This window comes from Salmo salar, chromosome ssa10, assembly GCF_905237065.1.
Source record: "Salmo salar chromosome ssa10, Ssal_v3.1, whole genome shotgun sequence".
Lineage (NCBI taxonomy): Eukaryota > Metazoa > Chordata > Actinopteri > Salmoniformes > Salmonidae > Salmo > Salmo salar.
The window spans coordinates 23,600,830-23,619,743 of NC_059451.1; the positions used below are offsets into that span (position 1 = coordinate 23,600,830).

At 44.2% G+C, this 18,914-nt stretch overlaps 1 protein-coding gene and 1 long non-coding RNA gene across 5 annotated transcripts in view; one reads left to right on the forward strand and one right to left on the reverse strand.

Moving 5' to 3' along the window:
* Positions 1–7,006: 7,006 nt before the first annotated feature.
* Positions 7,007–8,722, forward strand: LOC123724392 (uncharacterized). Its single transcript, XR_006756920.1, has 2 exons — positions 7,007–7,364; positions 7,655–8,722. It is a non-coding gene; the product is annotated as an uncharacterized lncRNA (long non-coding RNA).
* A 4,304-nt stretch (positions 8,723–13,026) lies between these two features.
* Positions 13,027–18,914, reverse strand: part of sema6bb (sema domain, transmembrane domain (TM), and cytoplasmic domain, (semaphorin) 6Bb) — a 135,735-nt gene continuing 129,847 nt past the window's right edge. For all 4 annotated transcript variants that reach the window (XM_014216459.2, XM_014216458.2, XM_014216457.2 and 1 more), the window contains exon 17: positions 13,027–18,518. In XM_014216459.2, coding sequence (XP_014071934.2) covers positions 17,650–18,518 — 869 coding nt within the window. In that variant the 3' untranslated portion in view covers positions 13,027–17,649. The remainder of the gene's footprint in view (positions 18,519–18,914) is intronic.

Sequence of the window (18,914 nt, forward strand, 5' to 3'; positions counted from 1 at the left end):
TATTGCACTCCACACTGCCTTTTCCCACCTGGACAAAAGGGACACCTTTGTGAGAATGCTATTTATTGACTACAACTCAGCGTTCAACACCATACTGCACTCAAAGCTCATCAATAAGCTAAGGACCCTGGGACTAAACACCTTCCCCTGCAACTGGATCCTGGACTTCCTGACGGGCCGCCCCCAGGTGGTAAGGGTAGGTAACAACACATCTTCCACGCTGATCCTCAACACAGAAGCCCCTCAAGGGTGTGTGCTCAGTCCCCTCCTGTACTCCCTGAGCACACCGAGCACACCCCCATTCTCATCAACGGGGCTGCAGTGGAGCAGGTTGAGAGCTTCAAGTTCCTTGGTGTCCACATCACTAACAAACTAACATGGTCCAAACACACCAAGACAGTCGTGAACAGGGCACGACAAAACCTATTCTCCCTCAGGAGACTGAAAAGATTTGGCAAGTGTCCTCAGATCCTCAAAAGGTTCTACAGCTGCACCATTGAGAGTGTCCTGATTGGTTGCATCACTGCCTGGTATGGCAACTGCTCGGCCTCTGACCGCAAGGCACTACAGAGGGTAGTGCGAATGGCCCAGTACATCACTGGGGCCAAGCTTCCTGCCATCCAGGACCTCTATACCCGGCGGTGTGAGAGGAAGGCCCCCCTAGTCATAGTCCAGCCACCCTAGTCATAGACTGTTCTCTCTGCTACCGCACAACAAGCAGTACCGGAGCGCCAAGTCTAGGTCCAAGAGGCTTCTAAACAGCTTCTACCCCCAAGCCATAAGACTCCTGAACACCTTATCAAATGGCTTCCCAGATTATTTGCATTGCCCCCACCCTCTCCCCCTCTTTTACACCGCTGCTACTCACTGTTGTTATCATCGATGCTTAGTCACTTTAATAACTCTGCCTTCATGTACATATTACCTCAACTAACCGGTGCCCCCACACATTGACTCTGTACCGGTACCCCCTGTATATAGTCTCGCTATTGTTATTTTACTGCTGCTCTTTAATTACTTGTTACTTTTATTTCTTATTGTTATCCGTATTTTTTAAAACTACATTGTTGGGTCGGGGCTCGTGTCACGTTCATTGGAATAATAATGCTGGTCGGACCAAGGTGCAGCGTGAGTAGCGTTCCACATCTTTATTATAAAGTGAAACTTATCAAAATACAAACAAACAATAAATGAAATAAACGAACCGTGACTACAGAGATGCTACGTGCACTAACTCAAAACAATATCCCATAACCCACAGGTGGAAAAAATGCTACTTAAGTATGATCCCCAATTAGAGACAACGATAGCCAGCTGCCTCCTATTGGGAATCATACCAAACACACAAACATAGAAAAACTAAACTAGAACCCCACATAGAAAATAATAACAAGAAAAAACCCCAGTCACGCCCTGACCTACTCTACCATAGAAAATAAGAGCTCTCTATGGTCAGGATGTGACAGCTCGTAAGTAAGCATTTCACTGTAAGGTCTACACCTGTTGTATTCGGCGCATGTGACTAATAACGTTTGATTTGATTTGATTTAGTCATGCCTGGCCATGCAGTCTTAAGTGAACAGGAAGTACAGGAGGGGACTGAGCACACACCATTGAGGGCCCCCCGTGTTGAGGATCAGCGTGGCAGATATGTTGTTACCTACCCTTATCACTAGCTTAGTGATGAGCTTTGAGGGCACTATGGTGTCGAACGCTGAGCTGTAGTCATTGAGATTGCATCATCTGTGGATCTGTTGGGGTGGTATGCAAATTGGAATTGGTCTTTGGTTTCTGCAATAATGCTGTTGATGTGAGCCATGACCAGCCTTTTCAAAGCAGTTCATGGCTACAGACGTGAGTGCTACGGGTCAGTAGTCATTTAGGCAGGTTACCTTAGTGTTCTTGGGTACAGGAACTATGGTGGTCTGCTTGAAACCTGTTGGTATTACAGTCTCAGTCAAGGACAGGTTGAACATGTCAGTGAAGACACTTGCCAGTTGGTCAACGCATGCTCGGAGTACACGGCCTGGTAATCCGTATGGCCCTGCAGCTTGTGAATGTTGACCTTTTTAAAGGTCTTACTCACATCGGCTATGGAGATTGTGATCACACAGTCGTCCCGAACAGCTGATGCTCTCATGCATGTTTCAGTGTTACTTGCCTCGAAGCAAGCATAGAAGTAGTTTAGCTCGTCTGATAGGCTCATGTCACTGGGCAGCTCGCTGCTGTGCTTCCCTTTGTAGTCTGTAATAGTTTGCAAGCCCTGCACATAGGACGAGCGGTCTTAGTCCTGTATTGACGCTTTGCCTGTTTGATGGATCGTCGGAGGGCATATCGGGATTTACTATAAGCTTCCGGGTTAGAGTCCCGCACCTTGAAAACGGCAGCTCTACCCTTTAGCTCAGTGCGGATGTTGCCTGTAATCCATGGCTTCTGGTTGGGGTATGTACGTACAGTCACTGTGGGGAGGTCGTCATCGATGCACTTATTGATGAAGCCAGTGACTGATGTGGTGTACTCCTCATTGCCATCGGACAAATCTCGGAACATATTCTAGTCTGTGCTAGCAAAACAGTCCTGTAGCTTAGCATCTGCTTCATCTGACCACTCTTTTATTGACAGACTCACTGGTGCTCCCTGCTTTAGTTTTTGCTTGTAAGCAGGAATCAGGAGGATAGAATTATGGTCAGATTTGCCAAATGGAGGGCGAGGGAAAGCTTTGTATATGTCTCTGTGTGTGGAGTAAAGGTGGTCTAGAGGTTTTTTTCCCCTCTGGTTGCACATTTAACATGCTGGTAGAAATTAGGTTAAACAGATTTAAGTTTCTAGGGCAGAAAAGTTCTCGCCCACTTGGAGCGACCCCTCTGGATGAGCATTTTCTTGTTTACTGATGGCCGTATACAGCTCATTGAGTGCGGTCTTAGTGCCAGCATCTGTTTGTGGTGGTAAATAGACAGCTACGAAGAATATAGATGAAAACTCTCTTGGTAAATAGTGTTGTCTACAGCTTATCATGAGATACTCTACCTCAGGCGAGCAAAACCTCGAGACTTCCTTAAATTTTGTGCACCAGCTGTTGTTTACCAGTATACATAGTCCGCCACCCCTTGTCTTACCAGAGGCTGCTGTTCTATCCTGCCGAAAAAGCGTAAAACCCACCAGCTCTATGTTATTTATGGTATCATTCAGCTACGACTTGGTGAAACAAGGTATTACAGTTTTTAATGTCCCGTTTGTAGGATACACTTCCTCGTACTTCGTCTATATTATTATCCAATGATTGTACGTTGGCTAATAGGACCGATGGTGAAGGCAGATTACCCACTCGCCGTCAGATCCTTACAAGGCACTCAGACCTGCGTCCCCGATATCTCAGTCTCTTTCTCCTGCCAATGACGGGGATAAGGGTCTTGTCGGGTGTCTGAAGTAAATCCTTTGCGTTCAACTCGTTAAAGAAAAAATCTTCTTCCAGTACAAGGTGAGTAATCGTTGTCCTGATATCTAGAATATCTTTTCAGTCATAAGAGACAGTGGCAGAAACATTATATACAAAATAAGTTACAAATAACGTGCTTAGGGGACCGTAAAACGGCAGCCATCTCCTCCGGCGCCATCTCTTGTAAGTAAGTATTTCATGGTAAGGTCTACACCTGTTGTATTCGGTCTATGTGACAAATAAAATTAATGTCAAAATGTGTTGACATGATAGCTCAGCTGAATCGAACACAGTTTGTTTGCTAAGCAACATGTAGGTAGGCATCTGGATGGTAGACTTGTTCTCACTGAAGTGCATTATCCCTCATATACCAGTCGGAGTCACTGTTCAGTAAGGAATTGTTGGACTGTGGCTTGACATTTTATTTAAATGTATCTCTTTATTTAGATTGATGGCATGACGTTAAAGCGATGTTGATTCAAACATACCATTTTATTTAGTTAAAAAAAAATGTATTTCACCTTTATTTAACTAGGTAGGCAAGTTTTATCTTACAATTGCAAGATAAAGCAAAGCAGTTCGACACATACAACAACACAGAGTTACACATGGAGTAAAACAAACATACAGTCAATAATACAGTAGAAAAATAAGTCTATATACAATGTGAGCAAATGAGGTGAGATAAGGGAGGTAAAGGCAAAAAAGGCCATGTGGCAAAGTAAATACAATATAGCAAGTAAAACACTGGAATGGTAGATTTGTAGTGGAAGAAAGTGCGAAGTAGAAACAGAAATAATGGGGTGCAAAGGAGCAAAATAAATAAATACAGTAGGGGAAGAGGTAGTTGTTTGGGCTAAATTATAGATGGGCTATGTACAGGTGCAGTGATCTGTGAGCTGCTCTGACAACTGGTGCTTAAAGCTAGTGAGGGAGATAAGTGTTTCCAGTTTCAGAGATTTTTGTAGTTCGTTCCAGTCATTGGCAGCAGAGAACTGGAAGGAGAGACGGCCAAAGGAGGAATTGGCTTTGGGGGTGACCAGAGAGATATACCTGCTGGAGCGCGTGCTACAGGTGGGTGCTGCTACGGTGACCAGTGAGCTGAGATAAGGGGGGACTTTACCTAGCAGGGTCTTGTAGATGACCTGGAGCCAGTGGGTTTGGCGACGAGTATGAAGCGAGGGCCAGCCAACGAGAGCGTACAGGTCCAAGTGGTGGGTAGTATATGGGGCTTTGGTGACAAAACGGATGGCACTGTGATAGACTGCATCCAGTTTATTGAGTAGGGTATTGGAGGCTATTTTGTAAATGACATCGCCGAAGTCGAGGATTAGTAGGATGGTCAGTTTTACGAGGGTATGTTTGGCAGCATGAGTGAAGGATGCTTTGTTGCGAAATAGGAAGCCAATTCTAGATTTAACTTTTGTCACGTCCTGACCAGTTAAGGGTTATTTGTTGTTGGAGTTTGGTCAGGATGTGGCAGAGGGTATTTGTTTTTATATGGTTTGGGGTGGTGGTGTAGGTAGTAGGTTGTTTTATTTATGTACTCCGGGGGTTTTGGGCACTGCTCTGTGTTTATGTATTTCTAGGTTTAGTTAGTTAGTTGTGGGTATAGGTTCTAGGTTTGTTTTCTATGTAGAGTTAATTGGGATTGGACTCCCAATTGAAGGCAGGTGTGTTGAGTTGCCTTTGATTGGGAGTCCTATATTAGTAGGGTGTGTTTGTCTGTGTGTTTGTGGGTAATTGTTTGTGAGCACTGCTTGTTTAGCCTGCCACACTGTTTGGGCGTGAGTAGCGTTTATTGTTTGGTTTTTCCTGTGGATGCTTTGTGTTTTTTCATTAAAAGAATGAGTATCCACATACCCGCTGCAGTTTGGTCAATTCAACACGGCACCTTTTGTGACAACTTTGGATTGGAGATGTTTGATGTGAGTCTGGAAGGAGAGCTTACAGTCTAACCAGACACCTAGGTATTTGTAGTTGTCCACATATTCAAAGTAAGAACCGTCCAGAGTAGTGATGCTGGACGGGCGGGCAGGTGCGGACAGCGATCGGTTGAAGAGCATGCATTTAGTTTTACTTTTATTTAAGAGCAGTTGGAGGCCTCGGAAGGAGAGTTGTATGGCATTGAAGCTCGTCTGGAGGGTTGTTAACACAGTCTCCAAAGAAGGGCCAGAAGTATACAGAATGGTGTCGTCTGCGTAGAGGTGGATCAGAGACTCACCAGCAGCAAGAGCGACATCATTGATGTATACAGAGAAAAGAGTTGGCCCAAGAATTGAACCCTGTGGCACCCCCATAGAGACTACCAGAGGCCTGGACAACAGGCCATCCGATTTGACACATTGAACTCTATCAGAGAAGTAGTTGGTGAACCAGGCGAGGTAATCATTTGAGAAACCAAGGCTATTGAGTCTGCCGATGAGGAGTTGGCCCATTGACAGAGTCGAAAGCCTTGGCCAGGTCAATGAATACGGCAGCACAGTATTGTTTCTTATCGATGGCGGTTACGATATCGTTTAGGACCTTGAGCGTGGCTGAGGTGCACCCATGACCAGCTCTGAAACCAGATTATTATCAACATTGAAACAAGGTCAAATAAAATATTTTTACTCAAATTACATTTTTTATGCTTCTACTTGGAATTTTCAACGCAATTTCAACATATACATAGTTCTGATGATTATGTTGACATTAGATTGCTGTAACAACCTGTTAGTCAGTCAAGTTTTACCATAATTTCAATGTTTACAATGTTAGTCCTATGTGGTTTTAGCAGTGTTGGGGAGTAGTGAACTACATGTTGTTCAACTAGTAATTTAACTACATTTTGCAGTAACTTGGTGGTAGTTTAATAAAATTCAAATCCAGGTAGTAGTTAATAACGTTTTTCCATGTGGTGTAGCTAACTACTGGAACTACACATTACACTTTTTTTTTTTTAAGAAAATAAAATATGGGTGAAATTGGCAATACTTTCCTTTCTTTTTCGGCATCAGACCTGTATAATTCTCACTTGAAACATAGTTTTTGTGTTTAATAGGTTAAATTACACATTCTGCTCTTGCAATTTATCGGCTATGACATTTCAGATTTATACATGATAATTTTTCACGAAGTTGTTTTCATGTAGTGAATTACTTTTTCAAAGTAACTTTAGTTAAGAAAACTATCTTTTTGAAGGGTAGCTTTAGTGTAGCTTAACTTCTTCAAGTGTGACGTAATTGGTAGCTTGGTAAACTACATTTTCGGAGTAGTTTCCCCAACACCGGATTTTAGAATGTGTAAATAGACATGTACATGCATATACTGTATTTATAAATCATGGACCACAGTTGTTTTGGAAACACGTTTTTCTCCAGTTGACTTCGATAGATCATGCATCTTGTCATGTGTTATTGAACATTCAACACAAACAGAAAGACATTAGAAGTGAATCTCCAAACCACGATGAGACACAAATATTACCCCAACAGTCTAAATTTCCCAACCATTTACACTACAGACCATATAAAGGAAATAGCATTGTCTTGAAGTAAAAAGTACTTCTCCTATTGTGACTGTGTATAGTGAGGAGGTAATATAAAACAGAAAAAGATCTAGGCAATTTCAGATCTTTTGTCTCTTCCTTATTGTTGAAATATTCTTAGGCTTTAATGTATTTCTGTCAAATTGTTAATCTCTAGTGATAGTATACCTACGCAGTTCTATACTTTAAAATGCAAATAGACTGCAGTCTATCAAACGCAACTTCCTTTTTCTGTTGTCAAGGGGAAACTGCTTGAAAGAAACGTCTAGCTTCTCACACTGCTTCAAGAAGGACACAGTAAAAGTGGACTCTTAACTTACAGGTGAAAAACATCTGTATGCTTGGTGGCTGTCAATCACATTAAAAAACTGCCTTTGTCAGAGTTCCTCTCCTTTTAAGGTAGGACATTTATTAACAGTCAGAACCAACAGAAAGAACGATGTGTTTTTAATTGAAGTGGGAGGTACAGACCAAGTGAGAACTGCTATAGTAGGTTATGTCACGATTCTTAACCTCTGAACCCTAAAACAGCAGTCAGCTCACTGATGTTGACTAACTTTGACTTTTAGTAATACATGCTTGAAATTGTAACACATTACCAACTTCATAAGAATGTAAAGACCACAATTTTAGCCTTCATCAGCAAAACATCATAATATCATACTAACTGACCATGCTCTTCACCATAGTGAGAATGATGTCCAACCATTCATATGGACCACACCTCTGTAAGACCAACATGTGGGAGGAGGTGAGGCTGTTCCAAAGGGTTGTGTACAGCCCTGTGTTTCTGCTGGGTCTGGCCCTGACCCTCTCTGCTCTGAGGGAGCCAGCTTTACAGACACACACATCTACATGTTCAACCTGGCTGTGGCCGACTGCGCCTTCATCACCTTCCTGCCCTTCAGGATCTACCACACCTTCTTCAGCATTACCTCTCCTGGCCTCTGTGCTGTTCTGGTTCTCATTCATTTCACCAACATGTACGCTAGTATTTTCACTGTTACGGCTATCAGTGTTCAGAGATTCATCGCCATTCAGTTTCCCTTCCACTCCAGGAGAATGGGCTCCAAGAAACAAGTGGCTGTTGTAGTGTGTGATGATATGGGTAACTATTGTGGTCCTATGTGTGATATTCAGGGAGCACAATAGACCTGAGCACAATCTAGCCTGCTTTGAGAGGGAATTCCATTTGTTTCCACTGGGCTACATTCTGACTCTGGAGATACTGGGTTATGTGGTTCCTGTTCTCACAATGCTGCTTTGTTCATGTCAGTCAATCTGCACTCTGCTGGCCTACAAGGACATGCACTCATATAAGGACAACAGGAAACATATTAGAATAATATCAGCCAATTTGATAGTCTTTTTCATCTGTTACACTCCTATCCATACAGCATTTTTCATGAAATTCTATGTTGCCTACAAAGTCCCAACTGACTGCCAACAGTATAATTTGATGCATAACTTCTATCATGTCTCAGAAGGGATTGCCACAACAAGCTGCTGTTTAGATGCTATTGGATATTTCTTCTTGGTAAAGGAGTTCCGCAAGGAACTGATCCCAGGGAAGTCAGTGTAAAGAGAGAACCGAGACTCTCCAGAGAGAATTGCTCTCTCTAGAACCGGATAGGAATGGAGAGGAATTATCAGCTACTGTATATTCTGTTTTGGCCTAGTGAATGCTGTCACTTGAAAAATCCTAAAAAATCTGATGGTTATACAGATATATGAATTATATACATATTTTCCAGCTATGTAGGTGTCCGGTGTCGTCTTGTTTGAACAACTGAAGGGTAGCTTATGTTAAAAACGGTTCTGTTTTTCTGGACTTAACTTTTGGCAGGCTATTGTCTCCCCCCTTGTGTTCAGGCTGGTCATCACACCCTGCTTTATGCTAAAATACATTCTCATTGATATTGAACGATAGATATTTACATGGTTTATATTGAATAATCAATATTGACATTGTTTATATTGGATAATAGATATTGACATGGCTTCTAAAATCTGAAAAAAATTGTTGAGGCAATATAAGTGAGAATTGTAAAAATTATATACAGTTGAAGTCAGAAGTTTACATACACTTAGGTTGGAATCATTAAAACTCGTTTTTCAACCAAACTATAGTTTTTGCAAGTCGGTTAGGACATCTACTTTGTTTATGACACAAGTCATTTTTCCAACAATTGTTTACAGACAGATTATTTCACTTCTAATTCACTGTATCACAATTCCAGTTGGTCAGAAGTTTATATACACTATGTTGACTGTGCCTTTAAACAGCTTGGAGAATTCCAGAAAATGATGTTGTGGCTTTAGAAGCTTCTGATAGGCTAATTGACATAATGTGAGTCAATTGGAGGTGTATGTATTTCAAGGCCTACCTTCGAACTCAGTGCCTCTTTGCTTGACATCAGGAATGGGCCAAAATTCACTCAACTTATTGTGGGAAGCTTGTGGAGGGCTACCTGAAACGTTTGACCCAAGTTAAACAATTTAAAGGCAATGCTACCAAATACTCATTGAGTGTATGTAAACTTCTGACCCACTGGGAATGTGATGAAAGAAATAAAAGCTGAAATAAATCATTCTCTCTACTATTATTCTGACATTTCACATTCTTAAAATGAAGTGGTGATCCTAACTGACCTAAGACAGGAATGTCAGGAATTGTGAAAAACTGAGATAAAATGTATTTGGCTAAGGTGTATGTAAACTTCCGACTTCAACTGTACACTCAACATTGAAAGAGAGTCATGTACACGGAGCATACAAAATGTTAATGACACCTTCCTAATATTGAGTTAACTGCCGAAATAGCTCCACAGGGATGCTGGCCCATGTTAATTCCAATGCTTCCCACAGTTGTGTCAAGTTGGCTGGATGGACCATTTTTGATACACACAAGAAACTGTTGAGTGTGAAAAACCCAGTGAAAAACCCAGCAGCGTTGCAGTTCTTGACACAAACCGGTGCACCTGGCTAGGGCGTCACGAAATTTCGTCAGCCGGTGATTGTCAAGTAAATAACTGTCCGTCTCACGGTAATTGACCGTTAATTAACAAACATATTTAGCACATCCTGGCTTCCACACATAGCCTACAAGCCACTGATGCAGACCTTTGGAACATCTACATTTTAAAAAGTCAAATAAATCTATGTAATATAGCCTGCACCTTCACAATAAATCCATTATTTATTTTAGACAGGTCTAAGGAAACATGATATGAAGAAAATGTAGTATATTTCAGAAGAACAGAATAGCATACTCTGAGTTGTCCTTATGTCAGGTCCTGATCTGGCTATGCCAAATGGCTGTGGGCTACACTAGTTCATTTAGCAGACAAGATTTGCTTAGAATTCCGTGGCATGACATTTTATATATATATATTTTATATATATTATTTTATAGTATGAATAATACAATTGAACAAAGCTGAATGAAATAGAAAGGATATTTTCTCCAAATAATTTGAGGGAGTGCGCACATACGGCTATTCTGTGTTGAGCAGTTAAAGAAATAGGTATTCCTATATGCTTAATTTAGATTTATTAATGTAACTTTAGTTGTTCTACGTTGGGCAAACATTGGGCTATATGTGTTGATTTTTAATACATTGTAAGCCTGCATGATGCGACTCTAATGATGATTTGAAAAAGGTTGCTTGAAAGACATGGCTCTGCTTTGTTTTTTTGCACATGCTGTAATAGTCTCTCATTCACAATTTGACAAGCACTTGATAATGCCTCAAATTTCCCAGTGGCATCCCCTTTGTGTGGCCATGATGCACCCAAAACAAATCAATGCCTTTTGCAGCCAGTGGCCGTTGTCCCCATCTCCCTGAGTGCTGCGTACTCCAAAGCACCTCTCACTCACATGGCTCTCCATCAGGTGATCGGGTCTTTCTCACAGGCTACAAGTGAAGACAGACACTTCAGGGATGCAACTCGGCACGTCCTTATCCAATTCCCGAGGTGCATATTGAAGATATTGGATGAACTGTCCACATTTACTTTTTGTCAGCCAACAAGATGAGTAGGCCTAACAAAAGCACTAGCCTATGTCAATCTACTATCCCTCATAGTACAAAAGTTGACCTATTCTATTCACCTCTTCTATTCTGTGCGAGGAATAAATATTCCAACAAGTAGTCTGGGACAGTTGTGGGATGCGATAGATCCCAAATTAATACAACCACTAGCATAAAAAAAAAACGTTTTTACGCATTGAGGCTGAAGCAACAGATCAGAACATTTAGTTTAAAATGTTGATAAACTATTTGTCTATTTCTTCACATTATAAGCGCAGCAATGCACACACTGCAGTAGTCTATAAGCACAAATGTTCCATTACCGGGAAAACACTATTAACAAAAGTGACCACAAATGAGATTATGCATAAAATGCTTTTATTATAAAGGTGCATTTTTATGGTGAAAATTATCTTCCCCAAACTTGAAACTCACCCGCTGCTTGTATGCCAGTTAGGCTCTACACCCCTTGTAGAGCGAATTAATGTGCTTAATTTTAATAATTTATTTGGCATGTAGACCAATGTCCACACTTATATTGACTGTGTAATTCTATAGTCCTTCACTGGATGTGTTGTTGTCAAGCTTACTGTACATCTGTCCGGCCCTCTGTGCTTGATTGTCTGTGTTGGTGCCTGAAAGCAAACAGATAGAGCATTAAACAGAATGACCTTTTCCTTCTCTCTCTCAGAGGTGCCTGATAAATATGTCAGATAGATGGGCCTCAAATTACACACTGTGTCTTGTATCATGTTCATGGTGTTAACACCATTCAGCCCTGTAATGAATGCAAAAAGACAAGGTGTGGCTGGAATCTGAATATACAGAACAGGGCTGTGAAACTGTGAGTTAGCCTGCAGTGAGCTCAGCTGTGGGTCAACCTGACAGTGTCCGCTGAGCTGGCATTGGTCCAATCCATTAATGAATCAGATTCATCACATGAATGTGCCCCTGGCTCAGCTGATTGATTTTGAGATTTATGATAACGTGATGGCCAGCAAGGGCTGCGGTGGCAGAGGGAGGGAGGACTGCAGGGCAGGCAGGGCTCCAGCTCCACACTGCAGCACCAGGGGCTGAGGACCCATAAAGCAGCACCGGGGAATGGGTGGCTCTGACAGGCCTCACAGCCCCTTTACCTGTCAACAGATGTGTACTGTCTCATATACTCCCCTGAGAGAGAGAGAGAAGTGTGCTCATATCATTAATACTGACAAAGCTATTTGAATACATTTCTATTATTCATTCTGATGCTTTTCAATGGTAATCCTCAGAATTGTCAACAGTGGTATTACTCATGTTGGCAAAGTGGAGGACCACACTGGACTGCCATGGCATACGAAGAGGCATGGTCCAGGCCTTATTTTATGGCTGTCAAAGGCCGTTGATGGACCAACAGCACCATCTGCTGGACAGTGGGGGTATTTTCAAACTACGTCAGAGCTACAAAGAGAAGTGTACTTATGCATTTGACACAAGTGACAGCAAAGTATTCATTTTTGTGTTTTATTTAACCTTAATTTAACTAGGCAAGTCAGTTAAGAACTCATTCTTATTTACAATGGCGGCCTACTCCGGCCAAACCCTAACCCGGACGACGCTGGGCCAATTGTGCGTCGTCCTATGGCCAGTTGTGATACAGCCTGGAATCTAACCAGTGTCTGTAGTGACGCCCCTAGCACTGATATGCAGTGCCTTAGACCGCTGCTCCACTCGGGAGTTAAGAGAATGCCAAGAGTGTCCAAAGCTGTAATCAAGGCAAAGGATGGCTACTTTGAAGACTCTGAATTCTGAAATATATTTTGATTTGTTTAACAGTTTTTGGTTACTACATGATTCCATATATGTTATTTCATAGTTTTGATGTCTTCAGTATTATTCTACAATGTAGAAAATAGTAAAAATAAAGAAAAAACCCTTGAATGAGTCGGTGTGTCCAAACTTTTGACGGGTACTGTATATATATATATATATATATATCCTTGAGGAGGAGAATAAATAGTCAAAATAACTGGAGTAAAAGAAGATAGTTAATGTCTGAGTTATTTATTAGAATAAGAAAGTTGACAGAGAGCAAAGTCTCCATGCTAAGTGACAGGCAGAGCTGAGGACAATGTAGAAATGGTGTTCAACTGCTGAAGGGTATGTGTGTGTGTGTGTGTGTGTGTGTGTGTGTGTGTGTGTGTGTGTGTGTGTGTGTGTGTGTGTGTGTGTGTGTGTGTGTGTGTGTGTGTGTGTGTGTGTGTGCAGTTGTTTGAGGGTGCATGCATGTGTTTGTGTGATGGACAGATTTGCGGACACAAGCACACACACTTGCATGTACTGTATAAATTCACACGTTGCTACTTCTGTACACACAGAGGCTGTGTCATGCAGCTACTGCACTTAAATTACATTTAAGCATTGAGATTATGTACACACAGGGACACGTTGTGTCATTTAATGACAGTGTCCCTGGTCACAGGCAGGGACAGACAGCCTCTGGTGAGAGCCACAGGACTGCGGGAGTCTGTCACTGTAGCAGGAGACTCGACTCTGGAGGAGTGGGAAAGGGGGAAAGTTCTCTTTGTTGTGATTCCAGTCTGTATCGCCTCCTCCTCTCCTCTTCTCCTCCCAGACACAACTCAGACACAGCACAGGCATCAGAGTGGGAGCAAATACTGAGATGCTGTTCACAGTACAGAATCTTCATCATCATCTTCATCAACTTCATCATCATCATCAAACTCACACACCAAAGAGGAAATAGAAAATCCAATACAACAAATCCCAAAAACTCAAACCAAATATTACCACAGAAACAAACAAAAAAAACATGACAAGAATGATCAAGAATGAGTGCCGACTAAATAGAATGCTCTCTACAACTTTACAAAAATGCTAACTTTTTTTGTGCTTATCTTTCGATGATAAATATGTCTGCTGCCCGTGTTTATTCCTCAGCAGATTGGGTTACATGTCTTCTTATTTGGTTTGGGTCTTTCTAGGGCATCCCATCCTGGCATTGGCAGTTTCTGGCTGGGTGGCATTAGCTAAATCACTGGGTTACTCAGGAAAACAAGCCAACAACAAACAATGGCATGGTCTCAGGGACACACACAGTCCATGATATTTATACACACAGATCAGGTCATGTGGGTTGGGGGTGGGTGGTGGGGGTGGGGGGAGAGAGAGGAACACTCTGTGAGCTACATATCATGTCCAGCAGAAAGTAATGGCTTCCAAAGAAAGCAATTTACTGCATCAGCGGATTGCAAATGTAGATAAAGGGTTAAAACATTTAAAAACTGATTTCAAAAGAACAAAGATTTTTGAGCGCTTCACAGTAAATTACCCAGATTTCTCATTCTGGTGTTGACACATTTAAAACTACCTCTGTTTGATTGTAGCTGCTAATACAACATACAGAGAGGGAAAGGCTGATTGTGTGTATGTGTCTGTCTGTCTGTGTGCAAGCCTGAAGGGTTGTATTATGGGGAACCACAGATTCCTTAACTGTTTAGTCATGGTGGACTAAGATAATCATGTGTGGCTCTTCCAACGAGCAAATCCCTGGGTCTGAGCCACAAGTTTGGCCTCCCTCCTCCCTGGCCTGGGGATAACAGCAGATCGTAATTCAATTGGATCCTGAATTTGATTAGGGCGCAGTGTGTGTGTCTTAAGTGTGTGTATGTTTATGTGTGTGTAACTGTGTGACTGTGTGTGTATGGGGGGATAGCTGCAGAGGAGAGTGGGTGCTCGTCACCCTCTTGATGTGTCTGTGCTAATCTTCTCAGGGGCTCATCACGCCATTAGGGGCTGGGATGTACTTTGCCTAATCAAGCATGTTTAGTGAAACAGTGTAAGAGAGGGAGCTGGAGCACGCCTGGCTGGGCAGGCAGAGTAGGCCTCAATCACACACTGCACTTAGGGGACACCACTGGCTGGGAGAAAGAGAGGAGACGAGAGGGGGAACCAGGGGGCCACTACTGCTTCAAGGCCCCATATTCTCAACCAACACTCCTCTCAGGGCTATAATGGAGATAGGAGGACGACGACGACAACGTGGAGGAGTGGTTTTGTCTACTACAGTATGGAATGTGCTATTTCAATATACTCCCCAACCCACCAACTACTTTACTCATTCATGGCAACACTCACTACTAATATACTTCAAGTACACAAAAACCAACACACTCACATGAACGCACACATGCATACACACGCATTCAGTTGTTGCTTTGTCTCCCTGGACTCAGCCATGAGTGGGTCTTTTTACCCAGCTAGATCATGTGCTTACATTCCATGAATCTCTTTTAGTATTCTACCTCAGTGGTTTAGCCCTTTACATTAAGACAAACAAATCCACCGTCCAACCCGGCTCCTCTCCTCAGCCCACCACACAGCTGGCCAGGCCTCCCTTCTATCTGCTCCCCCTGTTTCAGAGCAGTTCTGAATGTAGCCATAGCTTTGTATTTAAGCCCTGCTAAGATGTATGTTCGTGCTCTCTGGCTCTGTTGTGTGTTTCTCTAACACCACTCTCTACCAGTCCTACCCAGATCAGCCCAGCCTCTGCTCCTCCCATGCCCCTCCAGCTCCATCTCTCTCCTGCTCTCCTCCTCTGCTCCTCCCAGCCCACAGACCCACTAATGAAGCCAGTCTATGCGCTCCCATGCGTGTTGCCGACCAGCGCTCAGGGTGAGGGTGCAGTTAACACTGATTTGTGAATGTTGGGGGATTGCGGCAGAAATCACTCAGATAATGGCTACCGGGCCAGAGAACTAGGGGGAGAACAAGGAGATTATGGACAGCTTCCGCTGTAGCCTGAAACAGAGCAGCATCCACACACACAAGTCATGACACGGATGAAAAAACACGAGCCACCGGATCTACAGACAGGGGAGTGAGCAGAGAGGCGGACAAAAAGAGAACATCAAACAGAGAGAGAGAGCGGAGGGAGACAATCCACGCCCAAACAGTTCTACTTTGCTTTGTTGAGCCAGTGTCCCTTGTGTATAAACGCTGAAAGGCAGGGATATAGAAGTGATAGCAGTCTGAATGATGCCAGTCTCCCAGCCCCATCGGCCCATCCCTGGCCTACCACCCTGACTGGTCCCAGCCCCAGTCCCAAACGGTGCCAGTGTCTGTGAGGGGGCCGGAGGGATGGGCAGGGGGGCGCTGCTGTCCTCATTGATATTCCGCTGGGCTGGGGCACTGGGTTCGCCCCTCCGGCCCTGACTCTTAACGGCTATTTGTTGCAGCCATCTCCTCCTGCTCCGGGGCACAAAGAGGCTCAGTGTCAGGGAGAGGAGCCTGAATGGAGCTCCCCAGTGGCAGGGCCCTGGGCCCGCTAACTCCCACAGCCAGGCTCACATTCCCCTACATGGGCTATGTGCTCTTCTCTCCTGTCCGCTGGCTTGCCGGGTAGCCCAGGCCTCAGGTCACATAGATCCAGGGAGAGACAGACAGAGAAGGAGGAAGGGAGTGGGAGGGACAAGGTTGTCTTATACCGCTGTGCCCTCTGACTGTGTTTCGCTGTTCCCGCCACTTCTCCAAGGAAACAGAGATATTAAGGTACCATCCTCTCTTATCTCCTCCCTGATAGTTTTTGTCCCCTCCACCTTGACATGTTCAAGTCCAGTGCTGTTGTTGCTAGATCTGGGCTGCAGACTGGGGGAGGAAACCGTTACAAGGTCTGATTCTAAATACATAATAGAGCTTTAGAAACACACTAGAAATGTGTGGTTTTTCCATGATTGTTAACACAATGGGATGGATCGTTGACATCATTATCAAGCTTATTCCAATAAGATGGTCCAGTGTGTTGTATGCCCACATTAAGACAGGAACCCTTTCCCATACTGCATGATCCAGTGTGTTGTATGCCCACATTAAAACAGGAACCCTTTCCCATACTGCATGATCCAGTGTGTTGTATGCCCACATTAAGACAGGAACCCTTTCCCATACTGCATGATCCAGTGCCGCCTGGCGTTGCTAATATCTATCAAACACAAGCTGACTGATAGAGCTGACTGATAGAGCTGACTGATAGAGCTGACTGATAGAGCTGACTGATAGAGCTGACTGATAGAGGTGGCCAGAAAAAAACAAACAAGGAAAAGCACATGGTTGTCTGCTGGATGCTGGCACAAAAGCAAAGCAGAAATAAAAATGTCACACCCAAAGAATGACTTGCAGAGCACAAGATAGTAGAATGAGACCTTTCACCACTGGAACTGAACTAAATTATCAGTGAAGCGGTTCTCATTTCTTTTTGTTTTTCCTTTTTCACAAAATGTCCCTTCCCTTGCACCCCTTCCTAGTCCTTGAGGTTGGTTTTATGGTGTCCAGTCCATGCTCTGTGGGTTAAACCACGTACGGAGCAGAGGGGTGCACCTCTCAGGGTGATAGCAGAGCTGCAGCCATGAGGAGAATAACCTCATCTCTTTAACTCTCTCTCTCTTTCTCTCTCTAAACTGCTGGCTTCTGGAGACCCAGTCTCTTCAGTCAGTTAGACAGTCAGGCTTCACGCCGGGGGATGTCAGAACATTGAATGACAGTGAGAGAGGACAGACAGGGCAGATTTCGGGAAGGGAGAGTGAGTCTGAGGGGTATTCCAGTTGCTGAGGGGAAATGGGTTTCAGAGAGGGGGGTTCATTGCGCTCTTCTCTTCACTGGCCACTAGGGGTAGGCTCGCCCACGCTCTTTCCCATTAGGTGACTGAAGTCGGCAAGGCCGTGGTGGTTGGCCCGGATCAGGCCCGGGCGCTGGGAGGGGTAGGGAGCTCCGTTATTGCTGTTATAATTGAGTCCCTCGTGAGTCCAGCGGGGAGGCTCCCCAAAGTCCATCTGGGTGCTGGGGGCTGAGACCACCCTCCTGCGGTCTGGGGAGTCCTGTGGCGTGGCTGGGTAGTTGTATTCACCTGCAGAGTTCCTCAGGGTGGTCCTGGGTTGTCCCCCATGGGGCTCCCGGTTGCTGGCCAGGACCAGGTAACGTGTTCGCTCCGTGTTGGTGGCCCCCACATCCCCTGGGCCCTCGTGCCTGCCACCTCTCTCCTGCAGGAACTTGGAGCTCAGGTAGATGACGGAGTTGGCTGGGCAGGGCATGCCCACTGAGGTGAGGAAGGTCTGGCTCTGGTCCCAGTCTACATCTCTCATGCTGGGTGGAGGCCGTTTCTGCTGCAGGGGGGTCTGTTCTGGAGTAGGTAGGCCTGGATCCATCTCTCCTTTAGGCCAGCCGTTGGGCATTACGAACGGGTTGTCTGCCTGGGAATGTGACCGGGGTCTCTCGCTACCGCTGGTACGTGTCACGCTCATCACTGAGCCGCTCCGGCCCTGACCCAGCATGTTCTGCTCCTTGTCCCCTTTACGGCTCCTGTTGGCTCCTGCCCCTCGTGTGCGGTGGCGATGACTCATGATCCAGCAGACAGCCAAGCCCGACAGCACCGCCCCCGTGGCGAAAGCTGAGACTGCAGACACAACCAGCAGGTTGACTGACACCAGACCATCTGGCTCGTCAATGAAAGACTCCTGCAGGAGACCTACAGACAAAGAGAAAGACAGACAGATGAACAGAGACACAGAAAAGGCTGTCAATAAGTCAGTGGATAAAGTGGATATGTGAAAGAGGGTTCAGACACTCCTGGGGAACAATAATGTTGAAGAGAAAAATACATTATAAAACAACAATACATTTCTGCATTTAGCCTTCATCAGGGTTCTAAAGTCAGTAGACAGAGCACAGTTAACATCATCTCAGTAAAGTGGGAGATTACAGCTTGAGAAAGTGGCCTATTTCCCTGTGCCTCAGTGGGTGGGGAGGAATGCTCTTCTGCGAAGATATGCTATTGGTGTAACGGCTAATTGTGTTCATTACCTAAAGTGGATGGTGATTTTAATGGCTGTAATAACTGTCTTCCTGATTGAGAATATCTCCC